Source organism: Chlorella variabilis, assembly GCF_000147415.1.
Source record: "Chlorella variabilis unplaced genomic scaffold CHLNCscaffold_15, whole genome shotgun sequence".
NCBI classification, from domain to species: domain Eukaryota; kingdom Viridiplantae; phylum Chlorophyta; class Trebouxiophyceae; order Chlorellales; family Chlorellaceae; genus Chlorella; species Chlorella variabilis.
This window is the reverse complement of record NW_005435073.1, coordinates 81629-96467: the sequence shown is the minus strand read 5'-3', so window position 1 is coordinate 96467 and position 14839 is coordinate 81629. Positions and strand designations below refer to the sequence as shown.

Here is a 14839-nt window from a genome sequence, read left to right as displayed (position 1 = left end):
CTTTTCCTTTAGCTGTCTCTACCCCCTTTTTTTCCTTTTTCCCCCGCGCGCTCCCCCTCCCCAAGGCCACCCCCACCTGGTGTATGAGCTGGTAGAAGGAGTGCTGGCCGTTGGTGCCGGGCTCCCCAAAGTAAATCTCGCCCGCCTTGAAGGGCAGCGGCTCGCCGTCCACAGACACCTGCTTGCCCACGCTCTCCATGGCCACCTGCGGGGGTGGTGGTGGGGGGGGGGGCAGGAGCGGGTTGGCTGTGTGTGTGTGTGTGTGTGTGTGTGTGTGTGATTGGTGGCTGCGGCTAGCGTCTGCCTTGCGCACGGCATGGCGGCGAGGGAGGAAGGCGGCAGGGAAGGCAGGACGAGCACGCCCCACCTACCTGCTGGATGTGGGATGGGAACTTGGACAGCGCCTGGCAGTACGGCAGTACCGCCACGCTGCTGCGCCCCAGGAAGGTGCTGTTCCAGATGCTGCAGGGGCGAGAGGGGGCAGGCGTGGCATGGCGAGGTGTGGTGAGGGGCAGCGCGGTGTGGCGTGGTGTGCTGTGCTGTGCTGTGGTGTGTTGCTGTGCGAGGGGTGGGGAGATGGGATTGGGGAGATGGGGTGGGGATGCGCGGTGGGCCTGCCCAGGGCAGCTGCCGCCCCTTGCTCGTCCTAGCCTCCCAAGCTCTGCACCTAATGAGGCCCATGAGGACGGGGATGTTGTTCTGGAAGGGAGCGTCGCGGAAGTGGCAGTCGATGTCGTGGGCGCCCTGCAGGAACTCCTCCATCTTCTGCGGTACCATAACGAAGCGGTACCGTGGTGTGCCAGGGGGCGGAGAGGAGGGCGGGAGTGAGCGGGTGTGCAGGACTGGACGGGGTGTGAGCAGCGGAGTGGCAGCGGCAGTGCAAGGCTTCGCGTGCAGCAGAGCAGCAGCGGCGGCAAGCAGGATACAGCAGTACAGCCGAAACAGCAGTACGTGCGGCACCCACCTCGTAGCCGTACTGCAGCGCCAGCGGCAGCAGGCCCACCGCGCTCGTCACGCTGTACCGCCCGCCCACCCAGTCCCAGAACCCAAACGCATTCTGCGGGGCGGCGGCGGGGGCGGCGACAGGTTCAGCCAGGGCGGGACAGCAAGGGTGGGGCACGTAGGAGGGTGGTTCGTGACCGGTGATGGCAAGCGGCAGGCCGGCTACGGGCAGGGTGACGTGGTGTGCGTGGTTGGCATGCCAGCATGCCAGCATGGCACCGAGCCAGCATGGCTGCTCACCGCCAGCAAGCCAGCATGAACAATCAACAGCATGGCAGAGCTCACCGCGGGGTCGATCCCAAACTCCTTGACCAGCTTCAGGTTGGTAGAGACCGCCACCATGTGCTTGGCCACAGCATCCTGCCCCAGCTCAGCCGTCAGCCAGGTGCGCACCTGGGGAGGCGCAACCAGGCGGGGTGGTTCAGGGGTGGCTCAGGGGTTGAGCACCGGCAACAGCAGCGGGGTCGGCCGCCCGCCAGGCTGCCCGGAGCAGGCGACCAGCCGGGGACGCTGCCAGGAAGCTGGCAAGGTGTGGGCCCTCGACAGCGAGGCCCACAAACGCTCCTCCGGCGCCCTCCTGGCGCACCCAGCCCCCCCGGAGCACCCAGCCGGGCAGGCGGGCGCGGGCAGCGGCTCACCGTGCGTGCGTTCAGCATGGTTTCCGTGGTGGTGAAGGTCTTGGAGATGACGATCACCAGGGTGGTCTCTGCGGGGGAGGCAGGGAGGCACTGAGGTAAATAAGACAGGATTGGCACTGCAAGCTTGGAGTCCATGCGAGACCCTCTGTGGCCCACAAACACCATCCACACTGGCAGCAACCCTGTCGCCCACAAACCCACCCCAGCCACACAGAAAGGGCACCCACCCACCACCGCCCGCAGCCCGCTCACCAGGGTTGAGGCCGTTGAGCGCCTTGGCCACATCCACGGGATCCACATTCGCCAGGAACCGCAGGCGCCTGCCGGGTGGCGGCATCAGAGGCGCGGAGGCGGCAGAGGAGGCGGCGGCAGTTGTTGTCGCGATGGGGGCAAAGCGCAGGGTCGAGCGAGGCGGCGAGAAAGCCAGCGGCATCCACCTGCCACTGCCACCGCCCACTGCGCCGCCCCCGTCTCAGCCCAGTCACCACCCCGCACCTGCCACGCGCCAGCTCCTTGCACGGCTCGTCAAACTGCATGGCGGTGTGCACGAAGAGGGGGCCCAGGTAGGAGCCGCCGATGCCGATGGCCACCACGTCTGTCAGCGGCTTGCTGGTGGCGCCCACCCACTCGCCGCCGCGCACGCGCTCTGCAGGCGGGCAGGGAGACGGGACGGGGCGGTGCTCAGCAGGGGCGAGCGGCAGCCCGGAGGCCGCACCAGCCTGTCCCCGGATCAGGTCCAGCCGCGGCAGGCCTGACCCAAACCAAACTAAGCCGCGGCCTGGCATCGCGGCGCCGGCTGGCCTTACGGCGCCGGCATGCGCCACCTGGGCGCCACCTCAGCGCCTGCCACCTCAGCGCCTGCCGCCTCACCCGAGAAGTCCTTGATCTTGTCCAGCACCTCCCACACATCGGGCACCACGTTCTGGCCGTCCACATACACCTCCTGCGGCAGCAGGGGCGCAGGCGCAGGCAGCGGCAGCGCCAGCGTGACGCAGAAGGGGCGGCAGCAGGAGCAGCCCCCAAACCGCCATCTCCACAGTTGCCACCGTGCCGCACAAACAACACCAACAATAACAACAGAAGCACACACAGAAGCAAAGAAGCGCAGCGCCGCACCTCGTCGCGCGGCATGCGCAGCGCGGTGTGCAGCACCGACCGGTCCTCAGTGTTGTTGATGTGCTCCCCCGCAAACATGGCGTTCATCTTGGTGCGCAGCTTGGCGCGCTCCGCCAGGTTCAGCAGCAGCTGCGCGGCGAGACGGAGGGAGGGGGCGGGCGGGGGTTTCAAGTCAGGAGGTTTTGTGTCGCGGGGGAACAGCCGAGCCGCATCATGCGCCAAAGAGAGAGGCTGCCATGCCGTCGGTCGCCGCTGTCGGTGCCACCAGCTGTGTGCTGCCACGGCGATCAGGCTTCAGGCCGCAGCACACGCGGGCAGCTTTTAACAAGACGATGGCCAGGCCCGCACAGGCTGCCAGCCTTGCTCGGGAGCCTTGCTGGGGAGCCTTGCTGGGAGCCTTGCTGCCAGCCGGAGGCTACCCACCTGCATGGTCGTCTCGGTCACGTTCTGGCGGGAGAAGTCGACATAGAGGCCGTTGTGCTCCCGCACCAGACTGTCTGTGCGCTCCTCATCCACCAGCAGGTCGCGCAGGTGGCTGCAGCGCGGCAGCACGGCGTGCAGCGGCCGGCGGAGGGGTGAGGGGTGAGGCCCGAGGCAGCGGCAGCAGCCAAGCAATGCCCCCGCCGCAGCAGCGCCACAGGTGGATTGCCGCACATCCCCTGCTGCGCGTGCCTTGCTCTTCCTGGAGCCAGGGCTGTAACGACAGCTACCCGGAAGCGCAGCAGAGGCAGGCACGCAGGCAGGCAGGCAGGGTTTCACACCACAACAGCCAGGCGGCGGCACTCACAGGCTCTCAACCTCCTTGGTGTGCTCCCGCAGCGCCATCCACTCTGGGCTGTAGGCAATGGGCAGCTTCTTGGCCTCCTTCGGGCTGTTGGCCGAGGAGGAGCCCGAGGAGGTCATGTGGGCGGTGTCGGTGTGGCCGATCTGCGCAAACGCGGCCTGAACAGGGTGCGGGGCCGTGGCGCCGCGCCACGCGCCGCGGCGGGCCTGGGGCCTGCACGGGACGAAGGACGTGGTGGAGGTCGCAGGAGGTGTCGGATGATCTGACCCACCAGAGACCTGGGGAGCCAGCGAGCGCGAGGGTGGCGAGTCCGTGGGGTGAGAGTCGGTGCCGGCGGCCGGCGGCCGGCGGCAGCGGCGGCGCCTGCACCAGCCTCCACCCTGAGCGGGGGGGCGGGCGCTGATCCGTGCCATTGCCGCCAAACGGTGCTGAGACCGCCGGCTCACAGCCAAGGGGTAGCCGGACCGAGCCAAGGGGCGTGAGGCAACCCCAAGCTGACCGCCCATCGGAGGCCCCCGGGAGGTTGCGAGCCCCACATGGGGGGCGATGCCACCTCCCGCGAGCCCAGCTGCCGCCGAGCGCAAGTCTAGGGATAGGGTCAGGCACCTGGCGGCCCCTGCAGCGGGAAGGCTCACCTGCCGTGCAGCTGGGCTCCGTGGAAGCCGCTGGCCTGCAGGGCGATCGCCGACTGCTGCATGGCGGGATGCGCTTGAGAGCGAACCCCTGTGTCGACCGACCTGAGCGCCGCTCTGACCGCCCTCTGCCGTGGGTGATGCACTGAGCGCTGCAACAGGAGCAACCGACCAAATTGCAGGCGCCATGGCCATGCTAGGGCTCCAGGGGTGAGCGGCAGCGCCGCCATGCGGGCGGGCGGTGCTGACACAGCGCCGCTCGCTGCTTGCGCGCGCCACCCTGTGGCTTTCAACACCTGAGACGCTGTGGCCAGACACAGGAAGGCAGCCTCCACACCCTTTTACGGCAGCGGTCGCTCCAGCCGGCACCTGCACCTGCCACGACAGGTGCTGTCGCAGCACCGCAATCAGTTGCGGGCGATAAGGGTGTGGATGAATCGCGGGGTTACACGCCTGGCCATGGCTGCCAGGTGGCTCCCATCGGCGGAGAAAAAAAGAGGGCAGGGGAAGGCGAAGCAGGGCTGTGCAGCCGCATCCCAGCCACCCACAGCGGCCCTGCCACCGCCGCCGCCGCCGCCGTCGCCGCCGCCGCCGCCAGCGGCCGCCGGCTGGCGAGGCTATCGCTTGACCCACTGGAAGGCCTTGCGCGCTTTCTTCAGGCCCGGCTTCTTGCGCTCCACGATGCGGGAGTCGCGGGACAGCAGGCCTGCAGCACGAGCGCCGCCAGCAATCAGCCGGGCAGCGCGACAGCCCGCAGCAGCGGCGGCCGCAGCGGCTTGCCCGCACCCCCTCCCCCCCAATCTCCTCAACCCGTCTGCCACCCCACCCCGCCCCGCCTGGCGCCCCACAATCCAGCCCAGCAGCCGCACTGGGGGCGTACCGTAGGGCTTGAGGTACGGGCGCAGGGCGGGCTCGTAGTTTTGCAGCGCGCGGGCGATGCCGTGGCGCACCGCCTGTGCCTGCCCCGTCTGCCCGCCGCCGCGCACGCTGACCATGACGTCAAAGCAGCCCAAGGTGCCGGTGACTGCAGGGGGGGGCGGGCATGGGATGCAGGGAGGTGGGGCAGGGAGGAGGGAGGTGCTGGCGAGTGGGCAGCTGGTCAGGCAGCTGGTCGGGCAGGCCAGGCCAGCGGGAGCCTCAATCAGCTGCAGCCGCCTCGCAGCCCCCCCCCCCCCCCCCCCTGCCTCCCAGCCAGCCCCGGCCAGCCGCAGCCTCCCCTGCTCCCCCCCCAGCCTGCCCTGGGTGACACGCCGCTGGACCAGGGATCTGGGGGGAAGCTGCAGGGTCCAAGTACTGTACACACAGGCAGCTGCGGCGCACCCAGGAAGGGCGTCAGCAGGTCGTTGCGGCGCAGCAGGTCTGGAAAGTAGCGGTCGTAGGGGCGGCGGTTAATCATCATGTGGCCTGCGGCAGGAAGGGGGCGGCAGGTGTGTGTGTCGGTACGTGTGGGTGTGGGTGTGGGTGTGGTGCGTGCGGGGGTGGTGATTGTAGCGGCAGCAGCACCACCACACTACATTAGCATGGAGCGGTGTCTTCCCACCAGCGGCGCGCCAGCCACCTGCCGCCGCGCCCCGCGCCGGGCAGCAGCCCCGCGCCCACCTGAGCCCTCCCGGATCCACACCAGCGCCACGCTCGTCTTGCGCTTTCCCACGCCGTGCGAGCGCCCGGTAACGGGGTCCACGCGCCGCACCCACCGCGCCGCATGCATCTCCTGCAGCCATCGCAGCAGCAGCAGCGGCGCTTAGCCTCGGCCGGCCTCGGCAGCCTGGCCAGCCCACCGGCGCCGCAGCCTGCCACAGGGCGGCGGGGCCGGCACCCCCACGGGCGCCTCCCTTCCAGGCAGCCGACCCCCCAGCATTTCAGAGCAGCCGCGGCATGCGGCATGCTGTGCAGGCCAGGCGCTGCCCACGCCGGGCCCACCCGCAGCAGCGCCCAGCAGCGGCGCCGCCGGCGGCGGCCCACCCACCCACCCACCCGGATGCTTTCCTCCCGCTGCCGCCGCCGCTCCTTCTCCTCCTCCGCTGGGTCCCACCCCAGCAGCTCCTCCAGCTGAGGAAACTCCTCGGTGCCCTCCACGGGAGCGATGCCCTCAAAGATGTCCCAGGCGGCACCCCAGTCGCCTGCGGCGCGGCGAACACCGGGGGGAGGGGCAGCGGCGGCGGCGGCGGCGAACCGGGTCGGCAGCAGGCGTGGCACAGCGCGGGCGGGGCGGGGCGGGGCCGCGGCTGGCAGGACGAGCAGGCTGGGCCAGGGAGAGCGCTTTTGGGGGAGCTGGTTCAGCAGGCGGGTATCCTGACAGCCCGGCAGCCGGGGGAATGCAGGCAGCGCCGGCCTGCCCGCTGGCATCACCGCCGCCGCCACCAACGCCGCTGGCCGCCGGCCGCACCTTCGTCCATGGCTTTGCCCCACGCTTCCAGCGCCTCTTCCACGTCGCCGAATTGGAGACGCCCCGACTCGCTGGCTAGCACCATGGGAGCGCCGGTGCCCTCCTCATCCTCGTCTGCCTCGTACCCCTCCCCTCCATCACCAGCCGCGGGTGGCTGCTTGCCGCCGCCGCCGCCGCCGCCGCCCGCCGCCGCCGCCGCCGCAAAACGCCGGCAGCTTGGCAGCTGGGCCGCTGCTGCCCAGCTGGGCTGCTGCGCTGCTGCTCGCTGCATCGCGGCTGCTAGGGCTGGGAGGCCGCCGCTGGCAGCAGCCGCTAGCCCCTCTGATGCCAAGCATGCCTGCAGCGCTGTGGCCCGCCGCAGGGCACTCAAGGTGTTGCGTAGCATCTACCAGTTTGCCTGCAACCAGCCGGCTATGGGTTCCTGAAGGGTGACGCTCCAGACGCTCCACGAGTTGACAAGGGCCGAGGCGGGAGGCTGGCACGCGATCAGGATTGGCGTGGGCGGCGAATGCATAGGAATCACGGGCAGCAGCGCGTGATAACATGAGGCCCTGCAAGGAAAGCGGCGGCAGGCCAGGCGTGGCGCCACGTGTGGGGCCGCATGCAGCTCAATTTCTGAGGGATGCATGGCTTGGGTTAACTGAACGGCTTGCTTCAGGCCAACCATTCATGCACCTAATAAGGGGGCGGGTGGCCTCCTCGCTTGCGTTCTACAGCCAGGCCAGGCGGCGCCGCCTGCTTGCTCCGACGATGCGAGTCCGGCTGCACAATCATTCAGGCCCTGTGCATCTCTGCAGCAAACCACTCGAACTCCAGGGGCGGTCAGGAAAGAAAGGACTGGGTGTGAACACGCTCATGCCGTGCATTTCTTGTTTCCGTCTGAGTGTCGCGCCACGGAGGGCGGGCACCTGATCAGTACCCAAAGCTAGGACTCAAACATTGTCTCCATGTTACATCAATTGAACCCGTCCAGCAACTCAAGAGTGTACCCGCTGCAACAAGGTGTCAGCAACGCTGCGGCAGCAGCGCTGCCGCCCTGCTCATCTCCTGGCGCAGCTGCCTGGCCGCCTCCCGGCTGCCACTCAGGCGCGCCTCAAAGGCCGATATGAGACCCTCCACCGAGGGCGGCGTATCAACATCTGCAGAACAGATGCAGGTTGGGCATACACGCTTTATTGCATTGCGATGGGATTGCCGCGCCTGCAGGACTTGTCTGCCAGCGCACACCAGCCTGCCAGGCCGCACCTGTATGGTTCAGCAGCAGGGAGAAGAAGGGTCCCCACAGCTCGGCCGCCCAGTGGCGCTTAAACGGCTCGCACAGCCGCAGAGACACAGCGCCTGCAAACGCCAGAGGGGCAGGGCGGAAGGCGCGGTCGAGCCAGCCACTGCCTCCCGGCTGCGCCCGCTCGCGGCTTTGACCCCCACCGTTGCACCGCCCCAGGCAGCCCAGCCATCCAGGTGCAGGCCCTGGCCCACCTGCCCAGCCCACCCAGCCCAGGCACCCAGCCCACCTGTGGCCTGCTCCTGCACTCGCTCCACCTCCATGTACCGCCCATACAGCAGGCAGTGCACCGTGGCAGCCACGCCGTAGGCGTCCGCCTGCCACACCCAGGGCCGCCCCTCCCGCATCTCCACGCACCGGAAGGAGTCGGTGCCGCTGTCACCCTGTGGGGAGGAGGCGCAGCGCGGGGCATGGGCACGCAAGGGCAGGGCAGGCGGGCGGGCTCTTAGCCCCAGCTCCCGCCCGGCCAGGCACCCCAGCAGGCACGCCCAGGGCGCCAAACCGTGGGGCCCCGGCAGCCACACAGCACTGCCCACACCCCACCTGCAGCAATGCTCCCGCGGGCAGAAGATCCAGGTCCAGAGCCCGCCCAAAGTCGATCAGCTGCAGGCCCAGAGCGGGGCCGGGCGCCTCGTTGCCACCTGCGGCAGGGAGGCGGGCGGACACCCCACCAGGCGCCGCCATGCGCTTGGGCGGCTGGCCGATGGGCGCTGGAAAGCACCCTCACGCTGCGCAGCACCATCTCACTGGGAAGGGCCTGCCCAGAAGAGACGGCAGGGAACAGCCCTCTGGGAAAGGCAGGGCGCTGCCCAGAGCCCCGGCCCCGCCGCTTATCTTATAAGCACAAGCTTCAGCCGCCCACCTGGCCCCTCCCCTGACTCCACAGTGACCAGCAGGTTGTCTGGCTTGATGTCGGTGTGCACCACGTGGGCTGCGGGGTGGCAGGTGGAAAGAAAGCAAGAGGGAAGGAAGAAAGTTGGCAGGGAGGGGTTGTGGTAGAGGAGGCGGCGATGCGGGAGGAGGGCAGCTCAACAGGCGCCCACATGCCGGGGAGGCATATCTTGAGAGGGGAGGCGCACGGCTGGCAGCCCGCAGCAGCGCGGCGCCCCACCAGCCCCCGCAGCAAGCGGCAGCCGGCTCCTAAGCGCGGCGGTACGCCCACTGTCCCGCCCGAGGGCACAGCCAGCCAGGTAGGCCAGGGCACGCTCGGCAGGGGAAGGGGCCTGTGTGCGCGGCCACGGGCAGCAGGCGCAGCAGCAGGCGGGAAGGGGGCCCTCACCCGCGTGCATCTCCCGCATGATGCGCAGCAGCTGAACGGCAAAGTGCATGGCCAGGGCCTCGGGGGGAGCCTGCGGGGAGGCAGGCAGGGGGGCAGCAGCAGGCGCGGGTCGGAGCGGCGGCCGTCGACGACACGTGTGCGGGGCCAAGCAGGCGCTGCTTTTGTGTTGCGGGTTGTGCCTTGCTGCGGGCCTCCAGCAGCTGGAGCCAGTCTGCCGTGCCCCATCCGGCCCCTCCCACCACGCCGCACTGGTCTCCCCGCTTGCTCCCCACACACGCACTCCCGGCCGATACTTGCGCTCCACGGGCCGCCTGCCTGTGCACCCCCAGCCGCCGCGCGCCGCACCTGCTGCCGCGCCAGGTACGCGTTCACCAGGTCTTGGAGGCTGCCGTGGGGCCCCAGCGGCGCCACCAGCACGCTGGCCTTGGCCCCCAGCAGCAGGGCGGAAGGATCGACAAAGTGGCGGCGCGCGGCCGGCGGCACCCGCGCCGCCAGCGCCTTGCAGACGTACCTGCAGCGGGTGGGGAGGAAAGCAGGCGCATGTGAGTGCGGCGGGGGGTGGGGGCGCAATGAATTAGAGGCAGGCCGGGCCGGGCAGGGCGTGGAGGTCGGCGGGTGGGGCGCGCCAGAGAAGGGCAGGCAGGCCTGGGCGCAGCGGCCGCATGCTCCAGGGGAGGCGAGCGGGCACGCCACACGCCGCGCCGCCGCCTCCTGCCAATCCACTGCGCCTTGCACCAAGCATGCACGCCACCCACCCCCACACCGTCGCCCCCGGCCCGCTCACCACTCCCAGGGGCAGGGCGGCCCCTCCAGCTTCAGCGCCACATCTCCGCAGTCGCCATCAACGCCTTGGAACACACGCGCATAGGCCCCCTCCCCGATGCACCCGCTGCACACGCACAAGGCACAGGTCCATGGCACAGAGGGTGAGGCGGCGCCAGGTGGCAGCGGCGAGCTGGAGCGGCGCAAGCAGAGGGAAGCCCTCCTGGAGGGCTGCCGCTGCGCAGCGCCGCGCCGCGCCGCCAGCCGCGGCCCACCGCAGGGCAGCAGCAGCATCACCAGCCGGCACCCCACCTGACCGCAAACTCCAGCCCGCACAGCTGGAGCTCCACCAGCCCCGAGGTGCCCCTGGCTGCCGCCTCCAGCCCCACCTCCGCCTCCGCCTCCTCCCCCTCGCTCATGCAGTGCACGCCGGGCCACTGCGGGAGCGCAGGGGCACGCAACGCGGCGGGACGGGGCAGGCAGGCAGCGAGGCAGGTTGGAGCAGCTGGATGGGTGGCGAGGCGGCGCAGCCGAGAGGGAACAGCCAGCCTCCCACCTGCTGCTGCTGCCACCAAATGGCAGCCAGAGTGCCAGCTGGTACACCCAGCAACCACGGCCTCCACTGCCACACCCACAGCACCACCGCCAGGCTCACCTCAGCCACCGCAGGCTCCAGGCAGGCCAGCATGCGCCCGCGGAAGGAGGGAGAGAAGGGGTCTAGCGCCGGCACCTCCCCAGCGCCTCCCTCCGGCCACTGCCGCACGGGCGTCACAAAGCCCGCGCCCGCCACCACCTCGCCTGCTGGCGATAACAGATGCGCTGTTCCAGCCTGCTCCAGCTTCTTGGCGGCGGCGCCGGGCTGGGCCGCAGCGGCGCCGGCGGCGGCCGGGGCGGCGCAGGTCTGGCTGCCTCCGGAGCCGGCGGGTGAGCCCATGAGCGGCGGGCTGCCTTCCTCCCCATCATCTACCCACACCATGAAGCTGTCCTGCTCCGGCAGCCCAGCAGCCACCACAGCCGCCTCCGCCTCAACATTCCATTCCACTTCCACGCCGCCCAGCGCCGCCGCCCGCGCCTCGCCCAGCGGGCGCAGCGCTGCTGCGGCGGCGACGGGGTCGGACAGGCTGCGGGCGGTGGCGCCGGGCGCCGCCGCGACTGCCGCCGCCTCCACAGGCAAGTTCTCCTTGCTGTCTGCCAGCTGCAGGCCCTCCAGGTGAGCCTCCAGGGCCGGGGAGGCTCCGGGGGCGGCGCCGCCGTCGGCGCCGTCGGCGGCGGCCTGCAGCTGCGCCGCCGCCGTGGGGTCTGCCGCCGCCGCCTGGCCCACCGCCTCCAGCAGCGCCTGCGTGTCTCCCAGGTCCAGCTGGAGGGCGAGGGTGTCGTCGGCACCGGGGGCAAACCCCCACTTGCCCACCTGCGGCAGGAGCGTGGGGCAGGTCAGTGAATGAGTGAGCGAGCGAGCGAGCAGGTGATGGGCGGAGGAGCGAGCTTGAGTGGGGTTTGGCCGACTGGAGGCATACACAGGGATGGGTGGCAGGCCTGCCACAGCGCCGGAGCTGCTTGCCAAGAGTTAAGGGTTGGCCATGGCGGCGCGGTGGCAGGCAGATGAGCCAGGCAGCTGCCCCTGGCACCAAACGCAAGCTCGGCCTCCCCACCTGGCCGTCGTTGGCGCTGTGCGCGGGGCTGCCCGCCGCGAGCAGCGGCGAGGCGTCGCCGCCGCCGCCCAGCAGGTCGCCTGTGCTGCCCCCGTCCCGCAGCTCGCTCAGCGGCCGCTTGCGCGCCGCGCGCGGGCTGCTGCCCGGGCCGCCGCTGGGGCAGCCGGCGGTCCCGCCCAGGCTGCTGCCGGGAGAGGTGGCAGGGGTGGCACCCAGCCCCAGGAACATAGTGTCTTCCCTGATGCAGAAACTGCCGCCAGCAGCAGCGGCAGCAGGTGGGCCCGCATGCCGTGTGTCCTCGCGGATGCGGAAGCCTTGGGAGGGGTCGGGCGTGCCAGCGGGTGCCCACTCGCCTCCCTCCACCGCCGCTATCGCCTCGCCCGCCAACGCATCGTCGTCGCCGGTGCACTCGTCGTACCGCTGTGGGACCGCCACAGTTATGTACTGCGTGTCCTCACGGATCATGAGCCCGCCTAGGCCGCCGCCGGATACCGCGGGGCTGGCCTGCCGCGCCGGCTCTGCATCCTCCTCCTCCTCCTCATCAGCTCCTGCCGCGGAAACCGTTATGAACTGAGTGTCTTCATGCACGCAGAAGCTGCCCATGCCGCCGCCGCCGACGACGACCGCCCCTGGCGAGCCTGCCGCGCCGCCGTCGTCGCCGTCGTCGCAGCCCAGCGGCACACTCACAAACTGAGTGTCTTCGTTGATGGAGAAGCCGCCGCCGCCGCCGCCGGCAGGCGAGTCGGCCGGCAAAGAGTCGGCCGCGGGGCGCGGCCGCGGCGCGGGCGCCCGGAAGCCGCCCTGCTGCCGCCGGGCCGCTGCGGGCTGCTGCAGCGGTGCTGCAGCTGCAGCTGTCCCGCCTCCAAACATGCTGTTGACGGCTTCAAAGGCCGCCATGGTCGAAATGGTGACGGTGGGCTCATAGCCGCCCCCCACAGGGCCTCGCGCCGTGGGCGGAAGGCTGGCATGCTCCCCAGGCAACGCGCCCTGTGCCAGCAGGGGGCAGGCAGGCAGGGGGCAGGGTGAGGCGGCAGCAGCGAGGCAAAGTGTAGCAGGGTGGGCATGCTTTGCATGCGCCGCATGCACGGCAGCCAAAACACGCTGGCCGAGGCTCCCTTCCCAAACCCACACCAGCACCTCCTGCCCACCCCTCCCACCTTGAACATATTGTTGAGGGCTGCAAAAGCCGCCTTGGTTGAGATGGTCATGGTGGGCTCGTAGCCGCCGCTGCCGCCAAATGGCGCGTGGCCGATGCCCCCGCTTCCGCTGCCGCCCAGGACCCCGGAGCGCCCCAGCGGCAGGGTGGGTTGATCCTGGGGCAACGCACCCTGCAGATACGGCCAGAGGGGGCAGCAAGGGGGCATCAGCAGCAGGGAGACCGGCTGCGGGCCTCATGCCGCTGGCAGGCGGACACCTGCTGCGAGTTGGCACAAGCGGGCACCCAGCCGCTGCCTCAGGGGGACACCCAGCCGCCGACTCTCACCTTGAACATTGCGTCGAGCGCGGCAAAGGCGTCCTTGGTTGCAATGGTCACCGTCGGCTCCAGCCCAGCAGCCGCCCCGCCGCCGGCAAGCAGGCCAGCGGGTGCCGTGGCCGCGGGCAGGGCGCCCTGCAGGCAGGGGCAACACTCAGGAGGCGGCCAGGTTTGATTGTGTCTGGGACGCGATGCAGGGCGCGATGCCGGCAGCCAAGCCACCATGTACAGCGCAGCAGGGAAACACAGCCAGCAGGGATGCACGACCGGCATGCCCCGCCAGTGCGCCACCCACCCCAAACATTTGATTGATGGCGGCAAACGCGTCCCGGCTGCTCAGCGTCACTGTGGGCTCGCAGGCGGCGGGCTCGGCCTGCTGCGCAAACGGCGTGGGCCGCAGCCCGGGCTGCTGCTGCTCTGCAGAGCTCGCCGGCTCGGCGGCCTCGTCAGTACTATCTGCAGGTGACACAGCAGCCTCCTCTTCCCTCTCCTGTGCTGTGCTGGGCGCCGCGGCGGGGCCGGCCGCCTGCTCGGCAGCCGGCGCAGGCGCCTCCTCGGCTCCCGCCACCTCTGCCCCCGCCTCCGCGGGAGAAGGCGGCGCAGCAATCGCCTCCACCATTACGGGGCTGCCAAAGGCGGCAGGGCAAGCCTCCTCCGCAACTTCCACCGTTGGAACCACCAGCGGGCTCCCCGCTTGTGCAGCGGGGAGCGGCGATGCGCGCTGCTGCTGCTGCTGTGGAGGGGGCTCTGCCGGCACGGCTGCTTGCGCAGCAGCCGGGGTGCCAGCGCTGGCACCCAGCACCACGCCCAGTGCACAGGTATCTCCCTCAAGATCTAGATTCATGTCTGGCAGATCATCCCCTGCCTCGGCCTCGGCCGCAGCGGCGGCGGCCTCGGCGGCCTGCTCCTCCGCTGCGCGGCGCTGCAGCCAGGCCGCCGCCCTCGCCTCCTCGAAACACAGCTCCTCACCTGAACGCGCAAGGGAGCGGGGGCAGCGGCAGCCTCGTCAGCTGGCAGGTCTGCCGCTGGCCGCTTGCAAAGGCAGGAGCGGACGCTGTTACATCTATCGCATGCGGCATCGCGGCCGCGGCACAAGCGAACGACACTCCCTGGCACAGGCGCATTGCAGGAGCGACGCAGGCGGCGCAGGGGGCATCACACACCGCGGCTACCGAGGAGGGCACCCTGGTCAAAAGCCATGGCCTCCTCCCGCCGCCGCTTGGCCGGCGGCGCCTCTGGCGCGCCGCCGGGAAACCCGGGCAGCGGCGCCACGTGCGCCTGGGCCTGCATTTCAGCAAAAGAAGCACCCGAGCAGCAGATGGGTTGTCAGAACTGCTGCGCTCCGTACAGCCAGCTGTGCAGGCATGCCTCCCCGGCCCCAGCCATGCAATGCCATGCTCCACCATCCACCCCACTTCCCGGCTCACGCCGAACCTGCGACACCCGCCTCCGCCGCCGCCACCACCGCACACCACACACACACACCACCACCAACAAGGCCCCACCTTGTGCAGATGCAGCGGGTCCTGAATGATCCCCTCCTCCCCCGCAGCCGCCACGCTGCCGCCGCGGTCCAGGCGCTGGCGCAGCGTGGGGCGGCCCGCCTCGCCCGCCGCGCCGCCGCTCCCCGCCTGCCCAGCCTCCTGCAGCAAGGGGGCGGGACGGGAGGGGAGAGCAGCGGCGGTGTGGGTTTCCAGGCCGCGAGCGGCTGAATGGTTGCCTGTTTGTGCAAGCCAGCTCACTAGGTGTGCGGCTGAGGCGGCAACCGGCGCATGCACCTGCCCCACCAATCAGGTCTCACCACGGCCTGCTATCCCCCCCCCCCCCCAAAAAAG

General features: G+C 70.5%; 3 protein-coding genes across 3 annotated transcripts in view; all 3 read right to left on the bottom strand.

Moving 5' to 3' along the window:
- CHLNCDRAFT_135927 (hypothetical protein) overlaps nt 1-4237 on the bottom strand; it is a gene marked incomplete at both ends in the record, with an annotated part of 6970 nt that extends 2733 nt beyond the window's left edge. Inside the window, 13 exons of the mRNA XM_005845882.1 lie at nt 77-205; nt 372-462; nt 668-765; nt 965-1057; nt 1288-1395; nt 1641-1708; nt 1893-1960; nt 2136-2286; nt 2511-2583; nt 2757-2885; nt 3180-3291; nt 3544-3753; nt 4176-4237. Of these exons, the coding sequence (XP_005845944.1) occupies nt 77-205; nt 372-462; nt 668-765; nt 965-1057; nt 1288-1395; nt 1641-1708; nt 1893-1960; nt 2136-2286; nt 2511-2583; nt 2757-2885; nt 3180-3291; nt 3544-3753; nt 4176-4237 (1392 nt within the window). The remainder of the gene's footprint in view (nt 1-76; nt 206-371; nt 463-667; nt 766-964; nt 1058-1287; nt 1396-1640; nt 1709-1892; nt 1961-2135; nt 2287-2510; nt 2584-2756; nt 2886-3179; nt 3292-3543; nt 3754-4175) is intronic.
- A 552-nt stretch (nt 4238-4789) lies between these two features.
- On the bottom strand, nt 4790-5601 carry CHLNCDRAFT_25348 (hypothetical protein; the record flags this gene model as incomplete). The annotated part of the gene is made up of 3 exons (XM_005845881.1): nt 4790-4878; nt 5053-5196; nt 5493-5601. Coding segments are annotated over 3 exons (342 nt in total), but the record flags the coding sequence as incomplete, so codon positions are not given.
- A 1962-nt stretch (nt 5602-7563) lies between these two features.
- CHLNCDRAFT_135925 (hypothetical protein) overlaps nt 7564-14839 on the bottom strand; it is a gene marked incomplete at both ends in the record, with an annotated part of 8542 nt that continues 1266 nt past the window's right edge. The window contains 16 exons of the mRNA XM_005845880.1: nt 7564-7697; nt 7804-7896; nt 8070-8223; nt 8384-8481; nt 8703-8771; nt 9120-9189; nt 9465-9630; nt 9904-10008; nt 10194-10318; nt 10438-11289; nt 11531-12517; nt 12688-12858; nt 13014-13139; nt 13300-13973; nt 14189-14288; nt 14510-14647. Of these exons, the coding sequence (XP_005845942.1) occupies nt 7564-7697; nt 7804-7896; nt 8070-8223; nt 8384-8481; nt 8703-8771; nt 9120-9189; nt 9465-9630; nt 9904-10008; nt 10194-10318; nt 10438-11289; nt 11531-12517; nt 12688-12858; nt 13014-13139; nt 13300-13973; nt 14189-14288; nt 14510-14647 (4062 nt within the window). The remainder of the gene's footprint in view (nt 7698-7803; nt 7897-8069; nt 8224-8383; nt 8482-8702; nt 8772-9119; nt 9190-9464; nt 9631-9903; nt 10009-10193; nt 10319-10437; nt 11290-11530; nt 12518-12687; nt 12859-13013; nt 13140-13299; nt 13974-14188; nt 14289-14509; nt 14648-14839) is intronic.